The 27,798-nt window shown below is 36.5% G+C and overlaps 1 protein-coding gene across 2 annotated transcripts in view; it reads left to right on the top strand.

Annotated features, from left to right (window-relative positions):
- Nucleotides 1–27,798, top strand: part of fgf18a (fibroblast growth factor 18a) — a 46,981-nt gene that overhangs the window by 13,923 nt on the left and 5,260 nt on the right. Inside the window, exons 2-3 of one of the 2 annotated variants that reach the window (XM_061930076.2) lie at nucleotides 8,929–8,968; nucleotides 9,076–9,253. In XM_061930076.2, coding sequence (XP_061786060.1) covers nucleotides 8,929–8,968; nucleotides 9,076–9,253 — 218 coding nt within the window. Of the gene's footprint in view, nucleotides 1–8,928; nucleotides 8,969–9,072; nucleotides 9,254–27,798 lie in introns of both variants that reach the window. The other variant, XM_061930075.2, reaches the window with a different exon arrangement.

Genomic DNA, 27,798 nt, shown 5'->3' with positions numbered 1-27,798 from the left:
ATCTTCCGGGAATGTAAACAATGAAACACCGGCTGTGTTTGTGTTGCTGCAGCCGCCCGCATTACACCGCTTCCCACCTACAGCTTTCTTCTTTTCTGTCTCCATTGTTCATTGAACAAATTGCAAAAGATTCACCAACACAGATGTCCACAATACTGTGGAATTTTGCGATGAAACCAGACGACTTAATAGCTGGCCACCATGCTGTCCCAAAATGTCCTCTACAATCCGTGACGTCACGCGCAGGCGTCATCATACCGAGACGTTTTCAGCAGGATATTTCGCGCAAAATTTAAAATTGCACTTTAGTAAGCTAACCCGGCCGTATTGGCATGTGTTGCAATGTTAAGATTTCATCATTGATGTATAAACTATCAGACTGCGTTGTCTGTAGTAGTGGGTTTCAGTAGGCCTTTAAGGACCCACTGCAAAAAAGCTTTTTAACCTTGGGCGCTAACGTTTTTATTACAGACGGGCCGGATTAAAGATTGACACTCAATCATTAATCTTACACTTAGTGGTGTCCCTAATCGACTTGTTCACTTCCGATACAATACCAATATTGGAGCCCTAAGTATTTGCCGATAACGATATTAATGCGATACTATATTAGCACAAATCATAGCACATCATTTTGTTATTTTATTACTTAGTAGTGTGTGATGTTAGAACAGGTTTGATCAAGGGAAATTACTTGAGAAAAGGAGTAATTAATAACAGCACTAACCTCATGGCAGATTTAGGCTTTTTAAAGTTAGGTGTTAACTTTTAGCAATACCTAGTGGCCAAAGTAGTTCATTAAACGAAGCACATGACAGTAAATTGAATGATGCGGACATGTTTGTTATTAGATACTTTCTGATAGGCGTCCTGGAGCCTTTGTATCTGTAAGTAATATGCAACTATAATTATTTGATACTTATTTATATTGATAAATGTGGTGTTTTAGACAGTGATATTGTTCAATTAGGGACCCCTTTTGTTGTGTGTTTAGCTGTTGTGTACACTAGCTGCTAACTCTTAGTAGCTATAGCCTACCATATTTACCTTTTGAAAATGACTTCATCAATATACATGAAAATACCAAACTTGTGTGCTTATTGGAGGACTTTAACTGGCTGTCAACTTATATTAAAGATTTTGGATGCAAGCCGGTACCATTCGATACTAGTTTTTTTAGATCAGTCGGAAATGCGATAACAATATTGGATTGGGACAGCCCCACTTACAGTACTTTTAATTTTAATCGTCTTCATTCAGCATATTTAACCTACTTACAGTTTAACTGGTCCAAACCTTGTCAAAGGACCAAGGCTTAGGTCAGGCTGATTACAAAAATTAAAAACTGATCTCATATACCGCAAAGGAAGGGACGAACTGCTAACACTTAGTAGCTATATCATACCATATTTACCTTTTGTAAATGACTTCACCAAAAACAAAAATATACCAACCTTGTGTGCTTATTGGAAGACTTTAAGTTGTTGTCAACCTATAATAAAGATTTTAGATGCAAGCCGATACCATCCGATACTAGTTTTTTGCATCGGACGGAAATGCGATAACAATATTGGATTGGGACAGCCCCACTTACAGTACTTTTAATTTTAATCGTCTTCATTCAGCATATTTAACCAACTTACAGTTTAACTGGCCCAAACCTTGTCATAGGACCAAGACTTAGGTCAGGCTGATTACGAAAACGAATACTGATCTCATATACCGCAAAGGAAGGGACGAACTGCTAACACTTAGTAGCTATATCATACCATATTTACCTTTTGTAAATGACTTCACCAAAAACAAAAATATACCAACCTTGTGTGCTTATTGGAGGACTTTAACTGGCTGTCAACTTATAATAAAAATTTTGGTTGCAAGTCGATACCATTTGATACTACTTTTTTGCATCGGACGGAAATGCGATAACTATACTGGATTGGGACAGTCCCACTTACAGTACTTTTAATTGTAATTGTCTTCATTCAGAATATTTAACCTACTTACAGTTTAACTTCTCCAAACCTTGTCAAAAACTAAAGGCTTAGGTCAGGCTGATTACGAAAATGAATACTGATCTCATATACCGCAAAGGAAGAGACTAGCTGCTAACTCTTAGTAGCTATATCCTACCATATGTATGTGTTAATTTTAGCAACACCTGGTGGCTAAAGTAGTTCATTAAAATGACTTCACCAAAAAACCAAGAAAATACCAACCTTGTGTACTTATCGGAGGACTTTAACTGATGTGAACTTGTATTAAAAATGTTGGATGCAAGCTGATACCATTTGATACTAGTTTTTTTAGATCGGTCGGAAATGCGATAACAATATTGGATTGAGACAGCCCCACTTACAGTACTTTCAATTTTAATCGTCTTCATTCAGCATATTTAACCTACCGTATTGTTCGGAGTATAAGTCGCTCCGGAGTACAAGTCGCTCCGGCCGAAAATGCATAATAAAGAAGGAAAAAAACATATAAGTCGCATTGGAGTATAAGTCGCATTTTTTGGGGAAATGTATTTGATAAAAGCCAACACCAAGAATAGACATTTGAAAGGCAATTTAAAATAAATAAAGAATAGTGAACAACAGGCTGAATAAGTGTACGTTATATGAGGCATAAATAACCAACTGAGAACGTGCCTGGTATGTAAACGTAGCATATTATGGTAAGAGTCATTCAAATAACTATAACATATAGAACATGCTATACAATTACCAAACAATCTGTCACTCCTAATCACTAAATCCGATGAAATCGTATACGTCTAGTCTCTTACGTGAATGAGCTAAATAATATTATTTGATATTTTACGGTAATGTGTTAATCATTTCACACATAAGTCGTAACTATGAAAAAAACTGCGACTTATAGTCCGAAAAATACGGTATTTACAGTTTAACTGGTCCAAACTTAATCAAAGGCTTAGGTCAGGCTGATTACGAAAAATTAATACTGATCTCATATGCCGCAAAGGAAGGGACTCTTAAAAAATAAACACATTCAAACTAAATTGCCACTCAGTATATTGACTGATGCAATACTGCCTCAAGTGGTGGAAAATGGCATTACAATTGAGTACCGTAGCGGCCCATACGGACCACGGATGACAAATATTTTTGGCAGCCCATTTTGGGGCACTCCGGTCATGGCCATATGGTTATGGTAAAATGTAAGTCATTCCCAAGTTTTTTATAACTAAACTCGTGGGTCGGTTTGTTGTCAGATTTGGCCCCCTTGTTGCCAGTTGAATAGCCCTTCTGTAATGCTTCTTCAGCAACACCAAACCCCACTAATCTACCGATTGGTCAGTTCATTGACCACCAAGTGTCAATCAAAGGAATAACTATTCTTTTTTTAAGCGTGTGGTAAAGAGAGGAAGTTAGAGTATGTGGTGATGTACGTGTGCCAGAGTCAGGAGGCAGCGACGTGTGTTATGATGTGCATGACTTGTAACCTCTTCCCCTTTCTTTGCCATTATTTATCTTTTTGTCTACTTCTCACGCCAAAGCAGACCACACCGCGCGGTTACTGTCTCTGCTGCTTCTTTTCTGCCTCCTCGGAGATCCAACCTTTTATGATTGCCTCCCCTATCCTCCCTTTTCACATCAGCCCCATTCTTTCCCGATTTTATCTCGAACCTCTTCCATTCCCTGGCTGTTCTCTCCATCCTCTCTCCCTCGCTATCTCGCGGCCTCAGCGGCGGTGCACATGTCTTTGCTTTGGCCCAGCTGTCAGCTGCCTGCTCCCCCTGTATACACACATCTGTGTGCATGCCCATGACAGTGCAGAGGAATCACCTCGCTAACCCCAAACATAAAGCTTGGAGGCAGGGGAACGATAGGAAGGAGAGACAAAGAGGTGGAGGAGAGATAGGGAGGACAACAAGCCGGAGAAAGAGAGGGTAGAGGCATGCGGAGATAGCGCAAGATGAGGTGGAGAAAGACAAGATTGTTACAAATGCTTGTCAGCCTATGATCTTGGTTCTGAAAATCATCCAGCCGTTAATATAGAGCAGCTCAAGGTTTTGCAGGTTTTCTAGAATCCAATTCTAAAGCTTTAAATTACAAGCGACAGCTCCAAGGTCAACGTCTAATCTTAGATAAAGTGAGATGAATTTAAATAAAACCCGATGGTTCTGTTGTGAAGGTGCAAAGTTAGTAATACTCTGAGTGCTTTTAATCGATCGCAACTGGTTTGTTCAGGATTCATCAGTTCATGCTTTTGTATGACTAGACCAACTGGACTAGATCTGACCGGAGTAAGCCTACGAGCATGAAATGATGAAGACTGATCGTATGAGACGCAAAACGTCTTCTAAGACAAACTGAACTGGACCGTTCAGTTTGTTTTAGAAGACGTTTTTCGCTTTAGAAGATGTTTTTAGTCAGTTGACTATATATAGTCGAGTAGTCGAGTCAGAGTAGATCCGACCAATCATCTAAAACGTTTGTTTCAGAAGATGTTTTTCAGCAATTGACTTAGATTGATCAGATCGAGTCTAGTCAGACTCGATCTGACCAATCTAAGTTTAAGAGCATTAACTGATTCCGCCTGCTCGAATGAGAGGAGAAACGTCTTCTAAGACAAACTAAACTGGACTGTTCAGTTTGCCTTTGAAGACATTTTGTCGGTTCATGCTCATAAACACACTGTGGTCAGTTTGACTGGACTAACTAGACTAAATATGACCAGACTAAGTCTACGAGCATGAACTGATGAAGCCAGATCGTATGAGAGGCGAAACATCTTCTAAATAAAACTGAACTGAACTTTTCAGTTGTCTCGTAGAAGTCATTTTGTCGGTTAATTCTCATGGACTTAGACAAGATCTGACCAATTTAAGTCTGTGAGCATGAAGTGATGAAGCCTGACTCGTCTTCTAATGAACTTATCAGTTTGTTTTAGAAGATGTTTGGGCAGTTAACTTAGCTTGGTCAGATCTAGTCCAGTCAGACTAAATCTGACCCAGTTTAGTCTATGAACATGAACTGATGAAGCCTGCATGAATGAGAGGCGAAACAAATTGAACTGGACTGTTCGGTTTGTCTTAGAAGTCCTTTCGCCAGTTCATTCTCACATACTTAGTCTGGTCAGTGGGACTAGAGTAGATCTAACCAATCTAAGTCTATGAACAAGAACTGACGAAATAACTTAATTAGTTCATCCTCATTGACTTAGCCTGGTCAGATCTAGTCTAGTCAATACAGTCAGACAAGAGCTGATCAATTTAAAGTCTATGAGCATGAACTGATGAAACTTGCTCGGCTGAGAGGCTAAACATGTTTCGTCAGTTGACTTAGATTGGTCAGATATAGTCTAGTCAGACTAGATTGGTCGGATCTAGTCTAGTCAGACTAGATTTGACCCATCTAGGTCTATGAACCGATAAAGCCTTCTCGGATGAGAGGCGAAACCTCTTCTAAGACAAACTGAAATGGACCTTTCAGTTTGTTTTAGAAGCTGTTTCGTCAATTGACTTAGATTGGTCAGATCTAGTCTAGTCAGAATAGATTGGTCAGCTCTAGTCTAGTCGGACTAGATTTGACCTATATAGGTCTATGAACCGATAAAGCCTTCTCGGATGAGAGGCGAAACGTCTTCTAAGACAAGCTGAACTGGACCTTTCAGTTTGTTTTAGAAGCTGTTTCGTCAATTGACTTACATTGGTCAGATCTAGTCTAGTCAGACTAGATTGTTCAGATCTAGTCTAGTCAGACTAGATTTGATCAATGTAGGGCTATGAACCAATAAAGCCTTCTCGGATGGGAGGCGAAACGTCTTCCAAGACAAGCTGAAATGGACCTTTCAGTTTGTTTGAGAAGCTGTTTCGTCAATTGACTGGTCAGATCTAGTCTAGTCAGACTAGATTGGTCAGATGTAGTCTAGTCAGACTAGATTTGACCAATCTAGGTCTTTGAACCGATAAAGCCTTCTCAGATGAGAGGCGAAACGTCTTCCAAGACAAACTGAAATGGAACTTTCAGTTTGTTTTAGAAGCTGTTTTGTCAATTGACTTAGATTGGTCAGATCTAGTCTAGCCAGACTAGATTTGACCAATCTAGGTCTATGAACCGATAAAGCCTTCTCGGATGGGAGGCGAAACGTCTTCCAAGACAAGCTGAAATGGACCTTTCAGTTTGTCTTAGAAGCTGTTTCGTCAATTGATTTAAATTGGTCAGATCTAGTCTAGTCGAACTAGATTTGACCATTCTAGGTCTATGAACCGATAAAGCCTTCTCGGATGAGAGGCGAAACGTCTTCTAAGACAAACTGAAATGGACCTTTCAGTTTGTTTTAGAAGCTGTTTCGTCAATTGACTTAGATTGGTCAGATGTAGTATAGTCAGACTAGATTTGACCAATCTAGGTCTATGAACCGATAAAGCCTTGAATTGGTCAAATCTAGTCTAGTCAGACTACATTGGTCAGTTATAGTCTAGTCGGACTAGATTCGACCCATCTAGATCTATGAACCGATAAAGCCTTCTCGGATGAGAGGCGAAACGTCTTCTACGACAAACTGAAATGGACCTTTCAGTTCGTTTTAGAAGCTGTTTCGTCAATTGACTTAGATTGGTCAGATCTAATCTAGCCAGACTAGATTCGACCAATCTAGGTCTATGAACCGATAAAGCCTTCTCGGATGAGAGACAAAACGTCTTCTAAGACAAGCTGAAATGGACCTTTCATTTTGTTTTAGAAGCTGTTTCGTCAATTGACTTAGATTGGTCAGATCTAGTCGAGCCAGACTAGATTGGTCAGATCTAGTCTAGTCAGACTAGATTCGACCATTCTAGGTCTATGAACCGATAAAGCCTTCTCGGATGGGAGGCGAAACGTCTTCCAAGACAAGCTGAAATGGACCTTTCAGTTTGTTTGAGAAGCTGTTTCGTCAATTGACTTACATTGGTCAGATCTAGCCTAGTCAGACTAGATTTGACCAATCCAGGTCTATGAACCGATATAGCCTTCTCGGATGGGAGGCAAAACCTCTTCTAAGACAAACTGAAATGGACCTTTCAGTTTGTCTTCGAAGCTGTTTCGTCAATTGACTTACATTGGTCAGATCTAGTCTAGTCAGACTAGATTGTTCAGATCTAGTCTAGTCAGACTAGATTTGACCAATCTAGGTCTATGAACCGATAAAGCCTTTTCGGATGAGATGCGAAACCTCTTCTAAGACAAACTGAAATGGACATTTCAGTTTGTTTTAGAAGCTGTTTCGTCAATTGACTTAGATTGGTCAGATCTAGTCTAGTCAGACTAGATTGGTCAGATCTAGTCTAGTCAGACTGGATTTGACCCAACTAGGTCTATGAACCAATAAAGCCTTCTCGTATGGGAGGCGAAACGTCTTCCAAGACAAGCTGAAATGGACCTTTCAGTTTGTTTGAGAAGCTGTTTCGTCAATTGACTTACATTGGTCAGACCTAGTCTAGTCAGACTAGATTGTTCAGATCTAGTCTAGTCAGACTAGATTTGACCATCTAGGGCTATGAACCAATAAAGCCTTCTCGGATGGGAGGCGAAACGTCTTCCAAGACAAGCTGAAATGGACCTTTCAGTTTGTCTTAGAAGCTGTTTCGTCAATTGACTTAAATTGGTCAGTCTAGTCTAGTCAGACTAGATTGGTCAGTTCTAGTCTAGTCAGACTAGATTTGACCAATCTAGGTCTATGAACCAATAAAGCCTTCTCAGATGAGCTGCGAAACGTCTTCTAAGACAATCTGAAATGGACCTTTCAGTTTGTTTTAGAAGCTGTTTCATCAATTGACTTAGATTGGTCAGATCTAGTCTAGCCAGACTAGATTCGACCAAGCTAGGTCTATGAACCGATAAAGCCTTCTTGGATGAGAGGTGAAACCTCTTCTAAGACAAACTGAAATTGACCTTTCTGTTTGTTTTAGAAGCTGTTTCATCAATTGACTTAGATTGGTCAGATCTAGTCTAGTCTGACTAGATTGGTCAGATCTAGTCTAGTCAGACTAGATTTGACCAATCTGGGTCTATGAACCGATAAAGCCTTCTCAGATGAGAGGCGAAACGTCTTCCAAGACAAACTGAAATGGAACTTTCAGTTTGTTTTAGAAGCTGTTTCGTCAATTGACTTAGATTGGTCAGATCTAGTCAAGTCAGACTAGATTGTTCAGATCTAGTCTAGTCAGACTGGATTTGACCTATCTAAGTCTATGAACCGATAAAGCCTTCTCGGAAGAGAGGCGAAAGGTCTTCTAAGACAAACTGAACTGCCGAGTTGCGATCGATTGAATGCCCTGCAGAGAATACGATGACCTGGATGATTGAGAACATCCATCGACAAAATCCTAACAACAAGAAAGCCAGTGTGACTACACACATGAATTCCGCATCGCCATAATTATTCCTCCGGAAATGATTTTTCCACACATTGGGTAGCTCAAGTTCTCACTTATTCATAGCATCTCTAATTGGTGCTGCAGTCCACTCCTGGCCAAAACCACATCACAGCCCGGCGTACACCTGTAGTCCAGCCCAGCTGTCTACATACAGGCGGCAGCCAAATAAATCCGCTCGTTCCCTCAGATGTGCGAACCAAAACATATTCTATTTGTCTCGGCATGTTTGCCACTCTGCTCGGTCCAAGGCGGGTCATTTGGAGGCCAGATTTTGGCATGGCCCGGTCCGCCCTTTAGGTTGGGGACAGATGTCTGGTAGCGTGACTCTAAACTACGTGTGGTGCCTGGACATCTGCCTGTCTGTATGGCAAACTTCCGTGCCTGCCAAGCAGCGTGAGGAATGGCCAATAAGGAAAAGAGCTGTTGAACAGACAGAAAGAAAGAGGAAAAAAAACAAGACCTGGGATAAATGATGGCGTCATGCTTGACTCTTTGCAGTTATCAATGTTGCTTGACTATTCCTGTGTTTTCACTCTTTCCAGATGTATCCAGATGTTGCTGGTGATGTGCAATCCATTACAGGTGAGCTGCATGACCACGAACCATTTTCCAGTCGTTAAAAAAAAAAAAAAGACCGGTTGTGTTTTTCACGGACGTTTCTCAAGCGACCCGCGGCGTGTTTGCAGCAGGTGCTCGGTGTGGATGGAGTCAACTTCAGCGTGCACGTGGAGAACCAGACGCAGGTGCGAGACACCATGAGTCGACGACACCACCGGGTGTACCAGCTGTACAGTCGCACCAGCGGCAAACACGTCCAAGTGATCGGACGCAGAATAAGCGCCCGGGGAGAAGACGGAGACAAATATGGTAAGACACACACACACACACACACACACACACACACACACACACGCACTAACAGACATTGAGGTGTGCAGAAAGCACAATCATTAACATTTTGGCACTCGTGAGAAACATTCCGATTGCCGTGCACGCTCACGCACCCTAAAGACAGCGAGTACAAAGACTTGGAGGTTAAACAAGTGAATGCATGAACGCATGCGAGCTCACTCACAATAGTACACACGCACACACACACACACACAAACACGCACACACACACACACATTCTTGTATTTGTTACCTTCTTGAGATTTCCGAAAAATGCCTACCTCTTTAGGACCACCATTTCTAGAAATATAGAGAATTGTATTTACAGCATTAATAATATATACATACTATGCAAATATACAAAGGCTTGTTGTGAAAAATGAGTTGGGATTTCACATGAAAAAGGTCACAATTTCATAAAAAAAATCTTGCCAGTGTTATAATAAAAGTCGTAATTTTACTCAACGCGAGTCAACGTTTTACAAGAAAAACTGAACATTTGTGCAATGTTATGATAAAGGTTGGAATTCTACTCAATGACAGTCGCAATTTTAGAAGAAAAGCTTAAAATTGTGGCGATTTTATGAAGAGTCGTAATTTTACTCGACAAAAGTCACAATTTTATAAGAAAACTTAAACATTTTGGCAATATTATAATAATCATTGGAATTTTAGAAAAAAAATTACTCTATTTTACAACAACAACAAAAAAATTGGCAATATTGTAAAAAAAAAAGTCTGAATTTTATATGACTAATGTCACCATTTTGCAATAAAAAGGAATACTTATACATAAAAGAGTAATCATTTTACGAGAAAATATTGCAATATTACAGAAACAGAAAGAATATAAAAAAATGTTCCCAATTTTATAAGAAAAAAGTCAAAATTTTATAAGAAAACTTAAAAATTTGGGCAAACTTAAAAATTTGGGCAATATTATAATAATAATTGAAGTTTTACTCCAAAAATGTCTCTATTTTACAAGAACAACAAAAAAATTGGCAAAATTGTGATAAAAGTCAGGATTTTACATGACAAATTTTGCATTAACAAGTAATAATTTTACATAAAAAAAGTAATCATTTTATGAAAAAAAAATAATGCAATATTACAGAAACAGAAAGAATATGAGAAATTGTTCTCAATTTTATAAGAAAAAAGTCACAATTTTATAAGAAAACTTAAAAATGTTATAATAATAATTGAAATTTTACTCAAAAAAAATTCTCTATTTTACAAGAACAACAGAACAATTGGCAATATTGTGATACAAGTCAGAATTTTGCATGACTAATGTCACTATTTTGCAATAAAAAGTAATAATTTTACATAAGAAAGTAATAATTTTATGAGAAAATATCGCAATATTACAGAAACAGAAAGAATATGAGAAATTGTTCCCAATTTTATCAGAAAAAAGTCGACACATTCATTATTGACTTCAAGTTATTACAATATGTCTCTATATACATTTATATATATGTTTTTAATTATTTTGGCTAAAGGGGGCACATTTCAATTTCTTACACACACTTGTTATTTCATATGTTGACCAGAGGGGTAGCACTTTTAAAAGCGACACACAGTCAATTTGAAAACCCCTCCTTTTTGGGACCACCCTCATTTTGATAGATTTCACCACCAGGGGTGCAAATGAGACATTCTCTATTAGATGCAATGGTTTTCCTTATTGGGAGCATGATTTCGGTCCTCTTATGGAAGGTACTTTTCCTTGTTGACGTCTCAAGAAGGGTACAAATACAAGAACACACACACACACACACACACACACACACACACACATTCTTGTATTTGTTACCTTCTTGAGACCTCTGAAAAATGCCTGCCTCTTTAGGACCACCCTTTCTAGATATATAAAGATTTGTATTTACAACATTAATAATATATACATACTATGCAAATATGAAAAGGCTTGTTGTGAAAAATGAGTTGGGATTTCACATGAAAAAGGTCACAATTTCATTAAAAAAATCTTGCCAGTATTATAATAAAAGTCGTAATTTTACTCAACGCGAGTCAACGTTTTACAAGAAAAACTGAACATTTGTGCAATGTTATGATAAAGGTTGGAATTTTACTCAATGACAGTCGCAATTTTACAAGAATAGTTCAAATTTGTGGCGATTTTATGAAAAGAGTCGTAATTTTACTCGACAAAAGTCACAATTTTATAAGAAAACGTATACATTTTGGCAATATTATAATAATAATCAGAATTTTACAAAAAAAATGTCTCTATTTTACAAAAACAACAAAAAAATTGGCAATATTGTGATAAAAGTCAGAATTTTACATGACTAATGTCACCATTTTGCATTAAAAAGTAATCATTTTACATAAAAAACTAATCATCAAAATATTGCAATATTACAGAAACAGAAAGAATATGAGAAATTCTTCTCAATTTTAGAAGAAAAAAGTCACAATTTTATAATAATAATCAGAATTTTACAAAAAAAATGTCTCTATTTTACAAAAACAACAAAAAAATTGGCAATATTGTGATAAAAGTCAGAATTTTACATGACTAATGTCACCATTTTGCATTAAAAAGTAATCATTTTACATAAAAAACTAACCATCAAAATATTGCAATATTACAGAAACAGAAAGAATATGAGAAATTGTTCTCAATTTTATAAGAAAAAAAGTCACAATTTTATAAGAAAACTTAAAAATATTTGCAATATCATAATAAAAATCGGAATTTTACTACAAAAATTTCTCTATTTTACAAGAACAACAAAAAAACTGGCAAAATTTTGATGAAAGTCAGAATTTTACATGACAAATTTTGCATTAAAAAGTAATAATTTTACATAAAAAAGTAATCACTTTACAAGAAAATATTGCAATATTACAGAAACAGAAAGAATATGAGAAATTGTTTTAAATTTTATAAGAAAAAAGTCACAATTTTATAAGAAAACCTAAAAATGTTGGCAATATCATAATAATAATCAGAATGTTACTCCAAAATGTTCTTTATTTTACAAGAACAACAAAAACATTGGCTAAATTGTGATAAAAGTCAGAATTTTACATGACAAATTTTGCATTACAAAGTAACAATTTTACATAAAAAAGTAATAGTTTTATGAAAACAAATAATGCAATATTACAGAGACAGAAAGAATGTGAAAAATTATTCTCAATTGTATAAGAAAAAAGTCACAATTTTATAAGAAAACTTTAAAATGTTGGCAATATTATAATAATAATTGAAATTTTACTCAAAAAAATTCTCTATTTTACAAGAACAACATAACAATTGGCAATATTGTGATAAAAGTCAGAATTTTGAATGACTAATGTCACCATTTTGCAATAAAAAGTAATAATTTTACATAAGAAAGTAATAATTTTACGAGAAAATATTGCAATATTACAGAAACAGAAACAATATGAGAAATTGTTCCCGATTTTATCAGAAAAAAGTCGACACATTCATTATTGACTTCAAATTATTACAATATGTCTCTATATACCGTATTTTTCGGAGTATAAGTCGCACCGGAGTATAAGTCGCACCTGCCGAAAATGCATAATAAAGACGGAAAAAAACATATATAAATCGCACTGGAGCCCGGCCAAACTATGAAAAAACTGCGATTTATAGTCCGAAAAATACGGTACATATATATATATATATATATATATATATATATATATATATATATATATATATATATATATATATATTTTTTTTTTTTTTTTTTTTGTTTTTTTTTTTTTATTATTTGGGCTAAAGGGGGCGCATTTAAATTTCTTACACACACTTGTTATTTCATATATTGATCAGAGGGGGAGCACTTTTAAAACCGACACACAGTCAATTTGAAAAAAATCCCTCCTTTTTGGGACCACCCTCATCTTGATAGATTTCACCACCAGGGGTGCAAATAAGACATTCTCTTCATCCATCCATCTCACTGTCCCTTTATTTAAACTGTCCACCATGGGTGCCCGAACTTTCAGCCGCTCTGCCCCACATCTTTGGAACTCAGCACCACCAGACTTTCGTAACTTAGATTCAATATCCCTCTTCAAAAATCAAGACTCAAAACACACCTATTCCTGACTGCTTATTCATTCTAATCATTTTTTCTTCTATATCTTTGTTGTTTTTTATCCAATTTGATTGTATTGTTTTGATTTTGTACGGTGTCCTTGAGTGCACATAAAGGCGCCTTATAAATAAAAGGTATTATTATTATTTATTATTAGATGCAATATTATTGGGACCAATATTTCAGTCCTCATATGGAAGCTACTTTTCCTTGTTGACGTCTCAAGAAGGGTAGAAATACAAGAATACAAGAAAACACACACACACACACACACACACACACACACACACACATTCTTGTATTTGTTACCTTCTTGAGACTTCCGAAAATGCCTACCTCTTTAGGACCACCCTTTCTAGATATATAAATATTTGTATTTACAACATTAATAATATATACATACTATGCAAATATAAAAAGGCTTGTTGTGAAAAATGAGTTGGGATTTCACATGAAAAAGGTCACAATTTCATTAAAAAAAACTTGCCAGTGTTATAATGAAAGTCGTGAGTCAACATTTTACAATAAAAACTGAACATTTGTCCAATATTATGATAAAAGTTGGAATTTTACTCAATGACAGTCGCAATTTTACAAGAAAAGCTTAAAATTGTGGCGATTTTATGAAAAGAGTCGTAATTTTACTCGAAAAAAGTCACAATTTTATAAGAAAACTTAAAAATGTTGGCAATATTATAATACTATTTGAAATTTTACTCAAAACAATATTTTTTTTTTAAAAATCAGAATTTTATATGACTAATGTCACCATTTTGCAATAAAAAGTAATAATTTTACATAAGAAAGTAATAATTTTACGAGAAAATATTGCAATATTACAGAAACAGAAAGAATATGAGAAATTGTTCCCAATTTAATAAGAAAAAAGTCACAATTTTATGAGAAAACTTAAACATTTGGGCAATATCATAATAATAATCGGAATTTTACTCCAAACAATTCTCTATTTTACAAGAACAACAAAAGAATTGGCTAAATTGTGATAAAAGTCAGAATTTTGCATTAAAAAGTAATAATTTTACATAAAAAAGTAATAGTTTTATGAAAATAAATAATGCAATATTACAGAAACAGAAAGAATATGACAAATTGTTCTCAATTTTATAAGAAAAAAGTCACAATTTTATAAGAAAACTTAAAAATTTGGGCAATATTATAATAATAATTAAAATTTTACTCCAAAAATGTCTCTATTTTACAAGAACAACAACAAAATTGGCAAAATTGTGATAAAAGTCAGAATTTTACATGACAAATTTTGCATTAAAAAGTAATAATTTTACATAAAAAAGTAATAGTTTTATGAAAACAAATAATGCAATATTACAGAAACAGAAAGAATGTGAAAAATTATTCTCAATTGTATAAGAAAAAAGTCACAATTTTATAAGAAAACTTAAAAATGTTGGCAATATTATGACAATAATTGAAATTTTACTCTAAAAATGTCTCTATTTTACAAGCACAACAAAACAATTGGCAAAATTGTGATAAAAGTCAGAATTTTACATGACTAATGTCACCATTTTGCAATAAAAAGTAATCAGAAAGTAATAATTTTACGAGAAAATATTGCAATATTACAGAAACAGAAAGAATATGAGAAATTGTTCCCGATTTTATAAGAAAAAAGTCAAAATTTTATAAGAAAACTTAAAAATGTTGGCAATATCATAATAATAATCGGAATTTTACTCCAACAAATTCTCCATTTTACAAGAACAACAAAAGAATTGGCTAAATTGTGATAAAAGTCAGAATTTTGCATTAAAAAGTAATAATTTTACATAAAAAAGTAATAGTTTTATGAAAATAAATAATGCAATATTACAGAAACAATATGACAAATTGTTCTCAATTTTATAAGAAAAAAGTCACAATTTTATAAGAAAACTTATAAATTTGGGCAATATTATAATAATTAAAATTTTACTCCAAAAATGTCTCTATTTTACAAGAACAACAACAAAATTGGCAAAATTGTGATAAAAGTCAGAAATTTACATGACAAATTTTGCATTAAAAAGTAATAATTTTACATAAAAAAGTAATAGTTTTATGAAAACAAATAATGCAATATTACAGAAACAGAAAGAATGTGAAAAATTATTCTCAATTGTATAAGAAAAAAGTCACAATTTTATAAGAAAACTTGAAAATGTTGGCAATATTATGAGAATAATTGAAATTTTACTCTAAAAATGTCTCTATTTTACAAGCACAACAAAACAATTGGCAATATTGTGATAAAAGTCAGAATTTTGCATGACTAATGTCACCATTTTGCAATAAAAAGTAATCAGAAAGTAATAATTTTACGAGAAAATATTGCAATATTACAGAAACAGAAAGAATATAAGAAATTGTTCCCAATTTTATAAGAAAAAAGTCACAATTTTATAAGAAAACTTAAAAATGTAGGCAATTTTATAATAATAATTAAAATTTTACTCCAAAAATGTCTCTATTTTACAAGAACAAAAAAAAAATTGGCAAAATTGTGATAAGTCAGAATTTTACATGACAAATGTTGCATTAAAAAGTAATAATTTTACATAAAAGTAATAATTTTATGAAAAAAAAATAATGCAATATTACAGAAACAGAAATAATATGAAAAATTGTTTTATAAGAAAAAAAGTCAAAATTTTATAAGAAAACTTAAAAATGTTGGCAATATTATAACAATAATTGAAATGTTATTCAAAACATTTCTCAATTGGCAATATTGTGATAAAAGTCAGAATTTTACAGGACAAATGCCATCATTTTGCAATAAAAAGTAATAATTTTACATAAAAAAGTAATAATTTTACGAAAAAATATTGCAATATTACAGAAACAGAAAGAATATGAGAAATTGTTCCCGATTTTATCAGAAAAAAGTCAACACATTCATTATTGACTTCAAATTATTACAATATGTCTCTATATACCGTATTTTTCGGAGTATAAGTCGCACCGAAGTATAAGTCGCACCTGCAGAAAATGCATAATAAAGACGGAAAAAAACATATATAAATCGCACTGGAGCCCGACCAAACTATGAAAAAAACTGCGACTTATAGTCCGCAAAATACGGTACATATATATATATATATATATATATATATATATATATATACATATATATATATATATATATATACATATATATATATATATATATATATATATATATATATATATATATATATATATATATATATATATATATGTTTTTAATTATTTTGGCTAAAGGGGGCGCATTTCAATTTCTTACACACACTTGTTATTTCATATATTGACCAGAGGGGGAGCACTTTTAAAACAGACACAAAAGTCACAATTTTATAAGAAAACTTAAAAATGTTGGCAATATTATAATACTATTTGAAATGTTACTCAAAAAATTTCTCTATTTTACAAAAAGAACAAAAAAATTGGCAATATTTTTTTTTTAAAGTCAGAATTTTATATGACTAATGTCACCATTTTGCAATAAAAAGTAATAATTTTACATAAGTAATAATTTTACGAGAAAATATTGCAATATTACAGAAACAGAAAGAATATGAGAAATTGTTCCCAATTTTATAAGAAAAAAGTCACAATTTTATAAGAAAACTTAAAAATGTTGGCAATATCATAATAATAATAAGAATTTTACTACAAAAAATTCTGTATTTTACAAGAACAACAAAAAAATTGGCTAAATTGTGATAAAAGTCAGAATTTTACATGACAAATTTTGCATTAAAAAGTAATAATTTTACATAAAAAAGTAATAATTTTATGAAAACAAATAATGCAATATTACAGAAACAGAAAGAATGTGAAAAATGATTCTCAATTGTATAAGAAAAAAGTCACAATTTTATAAGAAAACTTAAAAATGTTGGCAATATTATAATAATTGAAATTGTACTCAAAAAATGTCTATTTTACAAGAACAACAAAAAAATTGGCAATATTTTTTTTTAAAAGTCTGAATTTTATATGACTAATGTCACCATTTTGCATTAAAAAATAATAATTTTACATAAGTAAGTAATAATTTTACGAGAAAATATTGCAATATTACAGAAACAAAAAGAATATGACAAATTGTTCTCAATTTTATAAGAAAAAAGTCACAATTTTATAGGAAAACTTAAAAATGTTGGCAATATCATAATAATAATAGGAATTTTACACCAAAAAATTCTCTATTTTACAAGAACAACAAAAGAATTGGCTAAATTGTGATAAAAGTCAGAATTTTACATGACAAATTTTGCATTAAAAAGTAATAATTTTACATAAAAGTAATAATTTTATGAAAAAAAAAAAAATTGATTTGATTTGATTGTTTTGATTTTGTACGGTGTCCTTGAGTGCCCAGAAAGGCGCCTAATAAATAAAATGTATTATTATTATTTATTATTAGATGCAATGTTATTGGGACCAATATTTCAGTCCTCATATGGAAGCTACTTTTCCTTGTTGACGTCTCAAGAAGGGTAGAAATACAAGAATATAAGAACACACACACACACACACACACACACACACACACACACACACACACAGACACGCCTCCCCGGGCTTTGGCACAGGGGCATTGGAGCTTGTCTTGCAGTACAAAGACCTCATCGACTGGCTGCTGACTCAATGATTCACTCGCCAGCGAAAGACAGAAAATGAGCGAGAGAGGGAAGGTATAGAATACAAAAAAAAAAAAAAAGAATGAAGAAGTGAGCATTTAGAGGCTGGTTAGAAACTCATCTTCTTCATTGATCCGCGCATTGATTTCTCATCCTTGCTGTTGTCTCCTCTCGGTTTAAAACAGCAGGCCTCCTCTCCCTCCCCGCCTCCCACCATTCTTTAACGTGTCCATCCCCCCATCGCATCCTCTTCTCCACCTTCAGCGCAATCGCGTCCGACCCGTTCTTAAACTGCACGCAATCAATGAGCAGGAGGCGTTCTTTGACGTGTCGCGTCCTTTCTCGAACAAGTTGCTCCAGCGAGATATGTGGGAAACCATTCCAAAAGACTGAAAAGAAAGCAGGTCATGCCTGTGAGGCAAGAGTGTGGTGATGAAGCAGGGGGAGAGTTGGGGGGTATTGATTTATTTTCACCCCTTTGTTGACTAAGGTCATGTAGGAACCATTTTAGGGATTTATTTTTAACCACTTTTTGAGGAAGTGAGGATGCTACACGGCGGCCTTCACGTACAAACCCCGTTTCCATATGAGTTGGGAAATTGTGTTAGATGTAAATATAAACGGAATACAATGAATCGCAAATCATTTTCAACCCATATTCAGTTGAATATGCTACAAAGACAACATATTTGATGTTCAAACTCATAAACATTTATTTTTTTTTTTTTGCAAAGAAGTTGGGAAAGGTGGCAATAAATACTGATAAAGTTGAGGAATGCTCATCAAACACTTATTTGGAACATCCCACAGGTGAACAGGCAAATTGGGAACAGGTGGGTGCCATGATTGGGTATAAAAGTAGATTCCATGAAATGCTCAGTCATTCACAAACAAGGATGGGCAAGGGTCACCACTTAGTCAACAAATGCGTGAGCAAATTGTTGAACAGTTTAAGAACAACCTTTCTCAACCACCTATTGCAAGGAATTTAGGGATTTCGCCATCTACGGTCCGTAATACCATCAAAGGGTTCAGAGAATCTGGAGAAATCACTGCACGTAAGCAGCTAAGCCCGTGACTTCGATCCCTCAGGCTGTACTGCATCAACAAGCGACATCGGTGTGTAAAGGATATCACCACATGGGCTCAGGAACACTTCAGAAACCCACTGTCAGTAACTACAGTTGCTCGCTACATCTGTAAGTGCAAGTTAAAACTCTCCTATGCAAGGCGAAAACCGTTTATCAACAACACCCAGAAACGCCGTCGGCTTCGCTGGGCCTGAGCTCATCTAAGATGGACTGATACAAAGTGGAAAAGTGTTCTGTGGTCGGACGAGTCCACATTTCAATTTGTTTTTGGAAACTGTGGACGTCGAAAAGGAAAAGAACCATCCGGATTGTTATAGGCGCAAAGTTGAAAAGCCAGCATGTGTGATGGTATGGGGGTGTATTAGTGCCCAAGACATGGGTAACTTACACATCTGTGGAGGCAGCATTAATGCTGAAAGGTACATACAGGTTTTGGAGCAACATATGTTGCCATCCAAGCAACGTTACCATGGACGCCCCTGCTTATTTCAGCAAGACAATGCCAAGCCACGTGTTACATCAACGTGGCTTCATAATAAAAGAGTGCGGGTACTAGACTGGCCTGTCTGTAGTCCAGACATGTCTCCCATTGAAAATGTGTGGCGCATTATGAAGCCTAAAATACCACAACGGAGACCCCCGGACTGTTGAACAACTTAAGCTGTACATCAAGCAAGAATGGGAAAGAATTCCACCTGAGAAGCTTCAAAAATGTGTCTCCTCAGTTCCCAAACGTTTACTGAGTGTTGTTAAAAGGAAAGGCCATGTAACACAGTGGTGAACATGCCCTTTCCCAACTACTTTGGCACGTGTTGCAGCCATGAAATTCTAAGTTAATTATTATTATTTGAGTTTGAACATCAAATATGTTGTCTTTGTAGTGCATTCAATTGAATATGGGTTGAAAATGATTTGCAAATCATTGTATTCCGTTTATATTTACATCTAACACAATTTCCCAACTCATATGGAAACGGGGTTTGTAGAATGGGAGAAGACATCCAGTCTGTGCCTTCCCCTTCACTCCTCTCTGGGTGTTGTTGTCTTTTTGGCTTTACGAGGCCCATTTGTGGTCGGCGGCCTTATCTTAAAACCATCTGTTCCACCGGGGACAGTTTCATCAGCCTTTTTAGAACCGTGGGATTCAAGGCAGAATCAAATCTAATCCGGTGGGATCGGTGGCACATGTTGCTGCATTACCACCGTAGTTCACTTTGGAACAGTATCGTTATCCAGTTGGCGATAGTTGTGGTATGGCTTGGTAAACGGTGCAAGACAAGCAGTGTTGGGTTAGTTACTGAAACCCAGTAACTAGTTACAGTTACTTTATTTCAAAAGTAACTCAGTTACTAACTCAGTTACTTACACCAAAAAATTAATGCGTTACTGTGAAAAGTAACTATTTAGTTACTTCTTTTTTTTCCCTTTTTTTTTTTTTAAGGCTCCCATTAATGCCCTTTTAGCCTTCATTTCAGTACTGTTATTGCACTGGAGAATAATACAATGTGTTGATCAATTTGACATGCATTTGCATCACTGAACTCAGAAAGCAATGTGGTCTACATACAACACACAAATATGTTTCAAAGGGCCAATTTATTTCAGGCCAGAACAAAATGACAAAACTATTTTAAATAGCTGCAAGACACAACTTATATTTAACTAAAATGTTATTTTCTTTGTGCTCGACACAAGTATTGAGAATGTCTCCATGTTAAGAAACTCGACTTCTGGCTTCACCATGATGTCTTGTTAGTTGTTATGAGAGTAGCGTATGTGTGTGTGTGTGTGGCCCTTTAAGATATGACAGCATGTGAGGTGAGTGAGTGGGCGAGAGAGGTGAGGGAACGGCGACAATGAGTGCATGCAGGTGCTCTAGCTTGGTGGATGGCTGCGTCCAATAAAGTCATAAAGTTGCAACAAACCGCCGACCTAGTCATTCACCCTCAGCTGTAAAGACCCACTTCCGGGTAAAGTGAAGGTTGTTAGCCCCGAAGTACATCGGCCCTGGAGGAACGTCTCCCCTGCGCTCCTCGACTACGGTCTGGGAGCCCAGACCGCATCTGTTCCTGACACATGTGTTTCGGGCTGGCTGCTCTGAAAACAAACCCCGCCCACTCTGCTTTGTTCCTGGTCTGAGTTGCTGTGACGTAGATTACCGTAATAACTCCTATAACACCCAAAAGTGCAGATTTCAACCTTTGAAATACTTTCTATACTTCAAGACTTACGGTCATTTAAAAACAGCACTGCACGTCTAAAGAAATCTTCTTATTGTCGTTGTTAGTGAGGGTTCACAAACCTGGATTTTTTTTTTCCGGTGCCACATAAAACATCAATTAGCAAAAATTAAGAGTAAAACAAGATTAGTAAAATAGGAATTTGTGAATACATCCATCCATCCATCCATCTTCTTCCGCTTATCCAAGGTCGGGTCGCGGGGGTAGCAGCCTAAGCAGGGAAGCCCAGACTTCCCTCTCCCCAGCCACTTCGTCCAGCTCTTCCCGGGGGATCCCGAGGCGTTCCCAGGCCAGCCGGGAGACATAGTCTTCCCAACGTGTCCTGGGTCTTCCCCGTGGCCTCCTACCGGTTGGACGTGCCCTAAACACCTCCCTAGGGAGGCGTTCGGGTGGCATCGCTGCCGTTGTGTCCTTGGGCGGGACACTTCGCCCTTTGCCCCCGGTGCCACTCACACCGGTGAATTGAATGATGAATGATACGTGGTGGTGGTCGGAGGGGCCGTTGGCGCAAAATTGCAGCCACGCTTCCGTCAGTCTACCCCAGGGCAGCTGTGGCTATGAAAATAGCTTACCACCACCAGGTGTGAATGATTGATGGGTTCTACATGTAAAGCGACTTTGGGTACTTAGAAAAGCGCTATATAAATCCGAGTTATTATTATTATTATTATCCTGACCAGATGCCCGAACCACCTCATCTGGCTCCTCTCGATGTGGAGGAGCAGCGGCTTTACTTTGAGCTCCCCCCGGATGGCAGAGCTTCTCACCCTATCTCTAAAGGAGAGCCCCGCCACCCGGCGGAGGAAACTCATTTCGGCCGCTTGTACCCGTGATCTTGTCCTTTCGGTCATAACCTAAAGCTCATGACCATAGGTGAGGATGGGAACGTAGATCGACCGGTAAATTGAGAGCTTTGCCTTCCGGCTCAGCTCCTTCTTCACCACAACGGATCAATACAGCGTCCGCATTACTGAAGACGCCGCACCGATCCGCCTGTCGATCTCACGATCCACTCTTCCCCCACTCGTGAACAAGACTCCTAGGTACTTGAACTCCTCCACTTGGGGCAAGATCTCCTCCCCAACCCGGAGATGGCACTCCACCCTTTTACGGGCGAGAACCATGGACTCGGCTTGGAGGTGCCGATTCTCATCCCAGTCGCTTCACACTCGGCTGCGAACCGATCCAGTGAGAGCTGAAGATCCCGGCCAGATAAAGCCATCAGGACCACATCATCCGCAAAAAGCAGAGACCTAATCCTGCAGCCACCAAACCGGAACCCCTCAACGCCTTGACTGCGCCTAGAAATTCTGTCCATAAAAGTTATGAACAGAATCGGTGACAAAGGGCAGCCTTGGCGGAGTCCAACCCTCACTGGAAACGTGTCCGACCTACTGCCGGCAATGCGGACCAAGCTCTGATACTGATCATACAGGGAGCGGACAGCCACAATCAGACAGTCCGATACCCCATACTCTCTGAGCACTCCCCACAGGACCTCCCAAGGGACACGGTCGAATGCCTTCTCTAAGTCCACAAAGCACATGTAGACTGTTTGGGCAAACTCCCATGCACCCTCAAGGACCCTGCCGAGAGTATAGAGCTGGTCCACAGTTCCACGACCAGGACGAAAACCACACTGTTCCTCCTGAATCCGAGGTTCGACTATCCGGCGTAGCCTCCTCTCCAGTACACCTGAATAGACCTTACCGGGAAGGCTGAGGAGTGTGATCCCACGATAGTTAGAACACACCCTCCGGTTCCCCTTCTTAAAGAGAGGAACCACCACCCCGGTCTGCCAATCCAGAGGTACCGCCCCCGATGTCCACGCGATGCTGCAGAGTCTTGTCAACTTGTGAATACAAGAAGTTAAAATATCTTGTCTTTGCATAATTTGGGTTTCATTTCTGAAGGTGTTGGGGGAGAAAAAAAATGAATAAATCTCCAAAATTTAAAACAAAAGCACACTTAGATTAAATATCCATCCTGAGATAGTAAAATAATCACTTCAGCTGTGATCCCATCAGTATATGCACAATAAAGTAACAACTTATTCGTGATAGTCAATTAATTTTACATTACGGTATGTATTACCATATTTTTCGGAGTATAAGTCGCACCTGCCGAAAATGCATAATAAAAAAGGAAAAAAACATATATATGTTGCACTATGAAAAAAACTGCGACTTATAGTCTGAAAAATACGGTACTTAATATTGTAGACTATGTCATGGAATTTAAATCGTGGTTCTCTTAGACCAGGGTTAGGGAACCTATGGCTCTAGAGCCAGATGTGGCTCTTTTGATGTCTGCATCTTAGCTGACATTGCTTAACGAATAATTCCGCTGGTAATCACAGTGTTAAAAATAACATTCAAAGAAAAAAACATTCTCATGCATTTTAATCCATCCATCCGTTTTCTACCGTACCTGTTCAAGAAGTCGCATTAATGGTAAGAAGTATTTCATTTATTATTGGTTAGCTTCAGAATAACAATGTTATTGAAAAGAATAAGAGACTTATTATACTCTAAAAATGTTGGTCTTACTTAAAAATGCACGCATTTAGTTGTATTCAGTGTTAAAAATTATTATATGGCTCTCACGGAAATACATTTTTAAATATTTGGCTTTCATGGCTCTCTCAGCCAAAAAGGTTCCCGACCCCTGTCTTAGACCAACGTACGGAAAGAAAGTGCTGTTCTAAATGTGTCCACTGGATGTCACAATAGCAATTCTGCTAGGCAAGCAAGCAAGAGGTACACAGTAAAGGGGGACGGTGGCTCCTCCTCCTCCTCGACCCACATGAAACTTAAAACCTGCCGTTTTATGTATTCCGCTTCGAACACATGGTCATTTGGCACCCTCGTTGCCCTAAAATGTCTCTGTCGAACACCAGAAAAGTGAACTTAACCCTTTTGAATTGTTTTTAACCTGCGTTTCTTACAGTTTGTTGAGTTAGCACTGGATTGATATACATGGGCATGACAAAGGAGGTATTTGATACCTAAAATAGTTCAGTCCCTGAAAGACTGTGATTTAAAGTTTTATCCTGGCTTTGTAGATACACTGAGACCGAGTCTAAACTCATTGTGCACCAATTTCCTCAGAATTTTCAACAAACTTGAAATGTTTTGTCCTGAGGATTAATTGTGATTTCTACGTTTTCATAATGTGTTTGTTCTATTTTTGGCCAAAGTAAAACAAAGAAAGCAACCTGGAGTCGTCTTCATTTTTAAGTTCTCATGCCATGATTTTACCATCCCGGCCCACTTGGGAATAGATTTTCCACCACGCGGTCCCTGAGCTAACATATTTTCGTTCAATTTGAATTATTTTTGCATTATTTATGAAACTGCTTTATAAACACCTTGTTTTGAACCTGCTACAGGTTCTTCAGTTCCCCATTCTTAATAAAAATACACATACTTGCCAACCCTCCCGGATTTTCCGGGAGACTCCCGAAATTCAGCGCCTCTCCCGAAAACCTCCCGGGACAAATTTCCTCTTACGAAATTCAGGCGGAGCTGGAAGCCACGCCCCCTCCAGCTCCATGCGGACATGAGTGACGTGTCAACAGCCTGTATTCACGTCCGCTTTCCCACAATATAAACAGCGTGCCTGCCCAAACACGTTATAACTGTAGAATGATCGAAGGCGAGTTCTTGGTTTCTTATGTGGGTTTATTGTTAGGCAGTTTCATTAACGTCCTCCCAGCGCGGTAACAACACACAACAACAGCAGTCATGTTTTCGTCTACCGTAAAGCAGTTTGTCTGCTGTAAACAGCAATGTTGTTGTAATATATTGAGTTGGGGGCAATAACCAGGAGAGGTGATGAAGTACGTCTCTTTACTGTAGACTTCAGAACAGACTCACACACTTGACGTCAGGTGCGCAACACCACGTAAATCGTTGGCCAACCAAAAAGTAACCTCAGTACGCTATAGCCAACATTCACCAGGAGATGGCAACAGACTCTATTACATTCCTCCCCTTTTAGAAATGTAGAAGTTACTCAAAATAAATAAACAACCCAACCAAAAAATGCAGCAGCTCAATTAAAAAACTGTACTTAAGCCACATTCTTTTTTTTTTTTTTAGTACTGAACTCTTAACTCTCATTTGTAAACAATAACATGCTTATAATACAAACAGTATTTGTACACCTTTAACACAGATTTTTATACTGTCTTCAGAGATTCAGTTTTTTTGGTGGTACTCGAAACCTTTCTGGGTACCTGCGAAAGGGTGTTCAACATGGTTAGAAAAATAGTGACAGAGAATAGAACAAGGATGGACAATTCAACCCTTAACTCAACAATGAGTAGATGAGTGTTATGTGTGTGTATATGTGTAAATAAATGAACACTGAAATTCAAGTATTTCTTTTATATATATATATATATATATATATATATATATATATATATATATATATATATATATATATACATATATAATAAAATAAATATATATAGCTATAATTCACTGAAAGTCAAGTATTTCTTAAATATATATATATATATATGAAATACTTGACTTGGTGAATTCTAGCTGTAAATATACTCCTCCCCTCTTAGTCACGCCCCCAACCACGCCCCCCCACCTCCCGAAATCGGAGGTCTCAAGGTTGGCAAGTATGGAAATACATGCAAAAATAATCCACAAAGTCAAAACAGTATGGCATGCTCACCACCAATTAACCGTCAATTAACTATCTTTAAAGCCGACGTAAAAGTCCTTCAGTTTTTGCATAAAAACAGTGTGGATTTTTAAATGTATTTATTTTACATTTTTCGCTCAAATTTCTCAGTTAACTTCAGTCCTTTACAAAAATATCGAACATGTAAGGGACAAGCGGTAGGAAATGGATGGATGGATGTAATGGTTTTTTTTTCCAGATAATGTCACAGGTTTGAATTATTAAAATAACTCATGTTATGAAAATGTATACTAATTAGTAACTGTGACGTCATTTGATGAAAATGCCTCTAAAGTGATAAAATAAACAATTAAAAAATATTTTATTTTTTTATTTTTGTTTTGAGCTGGAGTTGATTGAGGGATTTGAGCAAACAAAGGAAAAAAAACTAATCCAAAATTATTTTTTTTAAGCGGCGTAAATGTCCTGTTTGGCTTTGGGGTGTTGTTGATAAACTGCTAGTGTTGGACATTGAATTTTTTTAAATTTACTATGAAAAAAAATCATTTTAGGATTGATTTAATTTTTAAGTGAGATTGCATGTTTTTATTACATCCAGGAAAATACAAGTAGTACAATTGATCCTATCGATAAGGTACTTAACTACTTGTTTTGTAGCGATTGCTATGGTTCATAAGAGGGTGGAGCTAGTCTGCCAATAGTCCAATCAGGACTCAATTGAAAAGAACTCATGATGTGTCATTTTTACAGTTGTTTCTTGTTTTGGACAAAACACTCCTCTGACCCAACCCTGTAGCAAGTTGTCTAAGGTACCAAAATAGCTGATGTATCCAGTAGAAGTTTTCAGCACCCTTTGTTGTGGTGCTAATTGCTTCAATTCGTTGTGATTTCTGCAGTCCTCAAAACAACTCTGATGTCATGTAGACTGAAAAAAACACTTTTTTTAAAAAAAGTTTCGCGTGTAGACTGCTCCTTTTTGCCTAAATCCTTTTCTTAGTTCAGTGAGCAGTCGTGTGTTTTTTCCGGTCATGTATTTGTGCTTTGGCACTCTTTCATTAGAATACCAAATGTAAACACACAAGATGCTTGCCCAAAACATGAAACAGAAAGGTTGAGTTCACTTGTTCCTGTACTTAAAACTACAGTCGTGTAAAAACTGAACGGGATCAAACTGTTGTAGTCTGGAACATAGCAGTGGATGGAGTCAACTTTAGTGTGCAAACTGAACTGGACTGTTCAGTTTGTTTTAGAAGATGTTTTTAGTCAGTTGACATACAAACCCCGTTTCCGTATGAGTTGGGAAATTGTGTTAGATGTAAATATAAACGGAATACAATGATTTGCAAATCATTGTCAACCCATATTCAATTGAATGCACTACAAAGACAAGATATTTGATGTTCAAACTCATTTTTGCAAATAATAATTAACTTTATGGCTGCAACACGTGCCAAAGTAGTTGGGAAAGGGCATGTTCACCACTGTTACATCACCTTTTCTTTTAACAACACTCAATAAACGATTGGGAACTGAGGAAACTAATTGTTGAAGCTTTGAAAGTGGAATTCTTTCCCATTCTTGTTTTATGTGGAGCTTCAGTCGTTCAACAGTCCGGGGGTCTCCGTTGTCGTATTTTACGCTTCTTAATGCGCCACACATTTTCGATGGGAGACAGGTCTGGACTGCAGGCGGGCCAGGAAAGTACCCGCACTCTTTTTTTACGAAGCCACGCTGTTGTAACACGTGCTGAATGTGGCTTGGCATTGTCTTGCTGAAAAAGACGGC

The sequence above is a fragment of the Nerophis lumbriciformis genome, linkage group LG36, assembly GCF_033978685.3.
Source record: "Nerophis lumbriciformis linkage group LG36, RoL_Nlum_v2.1, whole genome shotgun sequence".
In the NCBI taxonomy this organism is placed as follows: domain Eukaryota; kingdom Metazoa; phylum Chordata; class Actinopteri; order Syngnathiformes; family Syngnathidae; genus Nerophis; species Nerophis lumbriciformis.
Note: the sequence above shows the minus strand (reverse complement) of the source record. Positions and strands in the feature narration are given on the sequence as shown.